This window comes from Amaranthus tricolor, chromosome 8 (assembly GCF_026212465.1).
Source record: "Amaranthus tricolor cultivar Red isolate AtriRed21 chromosome 8, ASM2621246v1, whole genome shotgun sequence".
NCBI classification, from domain to species: Eukaryota; Viridiplantae; Streptophyta; class Magnoliopsida; order Caryophyllales; family Amaranthaceae; genus Amaranthus; species Amaranthus tricolor.
This window is the reverse complement of record NC_080054.1, coordinates 29,852,580-29,859,997: the sequence shown is the minus strand read 5'-3', so window position 1 is coordinate 29,859,997 and position 7,418 is coordinate 29,852,580. Positions and strand designations below refer to the sequence as shown.

At 26.9% G+C, this 7,418-nt stretch overlaps 1 protein-coding gene across 1 annotated transcript; it reads left to right on the top strand.

Moving 5' to 3' along the window:
• The first annotated feature begins 5,716 nt into the window (after positions 1-5,716).
• Positions 5,717-6,121, top strand: LOC130821777 (protein S40-1-like). The gene has a single exon (XM_057687556.1). The coding sequence runs from the start codon at positions 5,717-5,719 to the stop codon at positions 6,119-6,121; it is 405 nt and encodes a 134-aa protein (XP_057543539.1).
• Positions 6,122-7,418: the final 1,297 nt, after the last annotated feature.

Below are 7,418 nucleotides of genomic sequence, written 5' to 3'. Positions count from 1 at the left end.
TAGAAAATTACATTAATAAAATAGAATGAATGAGATGATAATAGGTCATTTATGCATTAAATTTTAATGGGTTGAATCTGAAAGACGTCTCTCAGAGAGATAATTTTTCAAGAGACTGGCCGAAGTAATTATTATGAAAAAAATAAAGTTTCCACAAGAAATATTTACGAGAATTAAGAAAAATAGAATATTTTAAATAGTGGATGACTGAATATAAAATTTTATTAAATAATAAATTTAATGGAAAAAGTGGATGCAATAAGCATTAAAAAATATTAAAAGAAAGTTAGTTGAAAAAATAAGTACACTAACACAATAAATAAAAAACATTATTATAAAGTTAGTGGGAAACATATGAGGATCATAAAAATATAAAAATATTAAAATAAAAGTTATTAGAAGATATGTGAGTATCATAAGTGTCAAGGAACCAATTCAACCAAAAGCTTAAGCTGATGGTTGAGGCCCCAAGATATGTTATATACTCTAACACGCCCCCTCACACGAGACCCCATTGGGCTAGAAGTGTAGATACGCATAGGCGTTGAATATTCCATTTTAAAGGAGGGGTGGTTGAGATTCGAACCCGTGACCTCTCACGTTGACTTCTGATACCATGTCAAGGAACCAATTCAACCAAAAGCTTAAGCTGATGGTTGAGGCCCCAAGATATGTTATATACTCTAACACGCCCCCTCACACGAGACCCCATTGGGCTAGAAGTGTAGATGCGCATAGGCGTTGAATATTCCATTTTAAAGGAGGGGTGGTTGAGATTTGAACCCGTGACCTCTCACGTTGACTTCTGATACCATGTCAAGGAACCAATTCAACCAAAAACTTAAGCTGATGGTTGAGGCCCCAAGATATATTATATACTCTAACAATAAGCATTATCAAAATTTTAAAATAGAATGAATAAAGTTATTTTTATGCAAAATTTATAATATAAATATAAAAAATTTTTATAAAATAATTATTATAATTAAATTAAATTAACGCACCCTAAATAATGTACTACAAGATATACATGACTTTTACGATAAGAAAAGACATAGAAATAACAGTATTTTATTTTATTTTAACTTTTCCTAAATTCTGGACACTAGACGGCGTTTTCATTGGTCGAAGTTGCATTTTACACGTGATCTTTTTATAATCTGGACAATGTGGTCTGTCGACTCACTTATTTAAATTTAATTTTAAATTTATACATATATATACTCTTTTATTGCATTTAATTTACATTATTTGTTATTTTATTTCGTCATATTTAATTTATATTTTTTTTAATTATGACTTTTTACTTCTTTTAAATGTTATTCATTTATTTTAACTTTATTTAAATTTTTTCTATGCAAAATCTCTTTTCATTTATCGTTATCCTTTACTTTTTTTTCCCTAAAATTTCTCATTTTCTTTTACTTTAATCTAATCAAGACAAAGGTACTCTAGTCTGTATTTGGTTGTCATCCAACACTATTCACCGCTGGTGTTGTTTTGTTAGTAATATTAAAAAAATAATACTATTTATATATCATTTTTAATTTATAAAATTAATTTATAATTTATAATTTAAAATATAATTAATTGAAGTTTTATTTGATCATCTCATTTAGAAGATGATTAATATCAATCTTTTTTATTTTTTTATTATGCATAATCAAAGATATTAAAGAATAAATTAGTGCATTAAACTGCGTAAAAAGACAAACATTTCAACTACTTTGGAACGAATTAAGTATTTTATAATTTTTTAATAATATTTTTTTTACTTAGATCTAACTGTGTTTGTACGCATTCCTTTAATTTTTTAAAGGTATAGGTATGGTTTTATTATGGTGAATGCTCGACCGATGATCATGACCTTGATCTATTTCTTTAAAAGAATATTTTTAATATTTTTTTATATATACTTATTTTGTTTCAAATTATTTGCAACATTTGCTTTTTCACGTAGTCCAATAGACCAATTCAGTCGTTAATATCTCTAATTATATATAATAAAAAAATTATAAAATTTTGATATTAATAATCTTTATTTCGAGACAAATCAAACAAGATTCCACTTGACTATGAACTTATAGATTAAGACTTAGTTACGAATTAAAGATGATGAGTGAATAGTGTATATATTACAAATGTTGCGACTAATTTGAAACGGAGGAAGTATTAAATTTCTTTCACTAATTCTTAGATGAGACGGTTGAGACCATCTCTATTGGGTTAGCTTTGTAGAAATTTTTTTGTCTTAAAAATGACCGCTTATAATTGAAGAAATAGGCTATTATATGGATCCGTCACACGGTGAGACGGTCTCATACAAGACGAGCTGATTTTCTTTTGATATAATCCACTCTATTTAAATATTCTTGTTATCTCTGATATAAATGTCGTATGACTCTTTATTAATGAATTAAATATTATCAATAGTACCTATGTATTAATGCACTTTATCAATGGTACCCCTGTGTTTTTTTAATTCCAATGGTACCCCCAAACTATCTTGTTAATTACAACCGTGACACTTTTTAAATTTTTTCCGTTAAGTTGCCGTTAAATCTCGAATTTGACCTAACCATGGTTAGTTTCTTTTTCTTCCCTTTTCCATTTCCTCTTCTTGCTCTTCTTCCATGACTGCTTCAAATATTTCTTATAACTTTTTTATAACCTAAACTCGAATCTTGTGAACAACACATGTTATAAATTCATGAATTACATTTGAACGCAAATATTCCAGTCTCCATTTCTTGAACACAAACCCTACACCTTTGGGTTAATGGACATCTCAATAACATCATCCCTGGCTACCAACTACCTTAACCTTAGCTCTCACTGTTGCAGCCATTGTTGGTACTTCTCTTTCTCTCTAACTTTTCAATATTGCATTTTTGTTTTCATCTGATACTCGTAAATTAACAATTTTTTGCTTAACTTCTTGGATTATGAACAGTTTATTGTGTATTGGGGAAAAAATCGAAAGCCAAGGAATCAAAAATTCGAGAGTTTGATTGCGTTGTAGTTGTATTGGAAACATTTAAGTTCATTACTCTAAATTTTTTTAAAATAAATTAGTTGGTTTTTTTTGGTTAACATTGAACGTAGATATTATAGTGAAGAAAATCAAATTGGGTTTTCATACTATTTTGATTGCATAATAATATTATCGGAATCAATTGACAACTTAATTTGAAAATTCGGAATGGTTTTAATAGATTTGTATTTAAAACTGTGAGAAGGGTTTGATTATATGAATCAAACTATTGAAATTTGAGAGAAAAACAAAGTATAAAGCAACACATCTTCACTATTCTTATTTATTTGCATTCCTGCCTAGTTTGTTTGAATATTATGTACAACAGTCATGGAAGGAAAGCAGAAAGAGAAAAGGGAAGGGAAAAGGAAAGAAGACGAAACTATTCATGGTTAGGTTAAATTCGAGATTTAATGGCAATTTAACGGAAAAAATTAAAAAGTATCACGGTTGTAATTAGCAAGATAATTTGGAGATACCATTGAAATAAAAAAAAAACACAGAGATACCATTGATAAATACAATAATACGAAGGTACTATTGATAATACTCCCTCCTATTCACCTTAGGTGTCCCATTTACTTTTGAGACACTATTTATTTATTACTCTTAAATTGCATTTTATTATTAATTTATAAGTTAAAGCATAGTCATGTGGGATCTTATTTGATTCGTTTTGAAGTAAAGGTTATTAATATCAACTTTGTATAATTTTTAATTATACATAACTCGATATATTAAGGATTGAATAAGTACATTAGATAGAATGCATAAAATAAATGGGACACTTAAGATGAATAGGAGGGAGTATGATTTAAAAAAATCCTGTTATTTTTAATCTTACCCGGGGTGTACATGTCAAACTAGAAATACTTCGAAAGTACATATATATTTTACTATTTTTGGAAATTCATTTTTAATGCATATCGGGAAGGTGTTGTTTTCGATAAAGTTACTGCTTTCTTTATCATTTTTAAATAATATTTTTTGTGGTAGAGTTTTGTTTGCGTCGTATCATATCCAAAAAAGAATTTCTATATTTGTCGTGCCTTTTAAGTTTTTCTCATTAAAGTCCAAACTCCAAACACTAAAGATATGGATTTAAATTATAGGAAAAATTATCTAGAATAATTTAACATTTTTATGATTATTCTATAATAATTATATTTATTGATTAATCATGAATATTTTAAAGTTTGGAGGGTATTTTCTTAGAATGAACTTACTAACCGAATGACTTACTATAGTAGGTTTTATTTAAAAAACTAAACAAATTAAAATACAATATCGAAAAAAATTTAAAAAAAATATTTAAATTTTTTTGGATTTTTTTAATCATTAATAATTTTTTATGTAAATTTTCTAAATTTTTCTCTAATTTTACATCAATTTTCATTATTTTTTTGGTGAATTACCTTCTATAGCAGGTCATCGGGTTACTCAAGCTTACTTTAGGCAAATACCTCCTAAAATTGGGATTATTCATGGTTAATCAATAGGTGGGATTATTGTAGAAAAATCATAAAAAAGTTGAATTATTTTAAGTGATTTTTTTTATTGTGTACTATTTTTTAATATTTTATTCGTAAGTTTATATTTCTCATTTTCTATTCTACTACATAGAACAATATAAGTCAACTCAACTCACGAAAAAAAAAAAGTTAAACGGTCTAACTTCCTTTAAAAAAATATATAGTTAAACTCTCTAATTTATACTCCTTAAATTTAATTTGATGTATGTTATTTTATATGAGATGTTAAAATGCTCATTATTATTCACAAGTGAATTGTTTCACATCGGAGAAATAGATTAGGATATGTCACTTCATAAAGTTAAAAAGTAACTCTTCCTACTACTTAATTTTAATAGTGTACATTCTTTTAATTATATAAATTGTATAATTTTTTATTAAACACAATTAGAAATATTAATATTAAATTAATGCATTAAAAAATAATAGAAATAAGAGCAAGTTTTATTTCTCTTCCCATAAAGAGATATTTTCTCTCTCGTTGATTTATTCCTAAGTGCTAATCGATCTTTTTATATGAACGGATGAGAATGGAACATTTATCACAATAGTAGATACTAAGCCAAACCAAGATTATCTCAAGTCTATCTCCGAATAAAAAATACTAAATATATATGGGATTTTGAAATTGTAATAAATAAATGATAAAATTATAAGAAACTATTTAATTTATATGTCTTTTTTTAAAAATTATCTTATTTGAATTTTTTTTTGCAAAAAATTACTTAATATAATACAAATGTTTGCAAATGACTACCTGTTAACGATTATCGTTTGTTGACTGTTACCTTAACCCTTTGACTAGTATATGGAGTGTCATGTGAGTTATAAAAAAGAGTCTTCTTCTACAATTAAAACACAATTACTCCTAATAAAGCTCCTTTTGCTTTAAACCCATCATTTTTTAACAATTTCGTAACTTTAGGTAAAACCCTTTTCCTCAAATTTCCTTCTTCTCTTTCCTCCAAATTTCCGCCATTAATGGCTGCCTTCAAACACAAGCAACAACCCATTTGAGCATTTAAATCTTGCACAATGGAGATCGACCCAATAAAAGAATCAAGCAAAGGAACATAATTTAATGAAAAAAGTGATGAAACAGCAGAATTCTTCGAGTAGGTACAAAATGGATACTTAAACTACTCTGAAAATGGCTGAATTCTTCAAGTTTGATGAATTAGAAATCGTTTTCTCCGACGATTTCTCCTCCTCGAATGATGATCAGAGTACTTTCCATGAGTCCGATTCAAACTCAAGATCATTCATTCGTCGCAACAAGATCTTCAACTGGAAGAAAGAATCCTGCTTTGTTCCTGTCAATATTCCTGGATCTAATTCTATTTCTTCATCTCCTTCTTCTTTTCGTTACGATGATGAAATCGATTTCGGTGCGCAATTTTCTGATAATAATGAGATTGTTCCTCCTCATGTGATTGTTGATCAAAGATCTAGGGATTTGAATACTTACGAGAGGAAATCGAGTGGAAATCGTGGCAAGAAATTGATCTATGTTCGGAATTTTATTCTAAAATTGACTGGATTTCTTGAATCTTGATTGTTTAAAGTAGAGATTTTAAATACAGGAGGAAAATTTACAAATATTTTTGGTAGTTTTGAGTTTGTATAATTTCATGGAGTTTCCTGTGAGTACTGTTTTTTTTAATTGTAGAAGAAGACGGTTTTAATAACTCACGTGACACTCCACGTGTTGGTCAAAGGGTTAAGGTAACAGTCAACAAATGATAATCGTTAACAGGTAGTCATTTGTAAATATTTGTATTATATTTAGTGATTCGTTCTATACTAGATAACACTTGTGGGATGTAAGATTGTTTATTTTATTCTGCCATATTTATTTTTACATGTATTTAAGTTCAAGAAATCAAATATACGTTGTAGTTCTATTTTTTCACTTTACAAAGTTGTATGGATTGTATTTTTTCGTTAAATGTGAAAATTTAGTTCATGTGAAATATTTCAATAACAACTGATAAATTTATATATATTAATGGGTATGATCGTATTTTTAAAAAAAAATCAGAAGAGAGCAAATGCTTAATACTTAGACAATATACAATCATGAATTGTTTTAAAAAAAGAATTACCATCTTTGCAACAAAAAATAAATAGGAGTATTATTTTACTCTTTATTTATTTCAACTATTAATAATACACTAAAAGTCATAATATAGAATACATTAATAATTTTATTTATTTAAAAACTTTAAACAAAAAAAACCAAATTTTTATATAAAATATATACAAGTAACTTACAAAAGTATAGCCATATCTTAAATGAGACAAAAAGTGTTTTTATAGATTCATTTGTATGTAGATTGATATAATATGAGTTTGATTGTATATGAGTTTTACTTTAGTAATATTTACTTATAGATAGATTTGTAAATAAATGTATCATTTATAGATAGATATATAAATATAGATTTCTATATAGATGTATAGATTTATAAATAGATTTTGAAGGTCTCAAAATTTGAAAATTTAATTCGATTGTATACTTCTCCAAATTTTGGACAATGAAATACTCAATAATATTATTGTAGTCCATTGTTGGATCAAATGTCAATGACATCATAATAAAAAATTGTAGGAAAAATATGTTCCAAAAGTGACACATAAACAATTTCTGAGTTTAAATGTTTAATGATGTAAGTGTGTTTTGTATTACTAATGTTTGTATGTATTAATTTCAATTCGAAATTGAACAAGTAGTGTTATTTTTTTTAGCTAATCTTGTCAGATGCCGTTCTATCGGTGAGATGATCTCAAGGAGTCCATATGCTAATAATTCTATTACTTAGGCTATTTAGCTTATGTATGAGAGCGTCTGA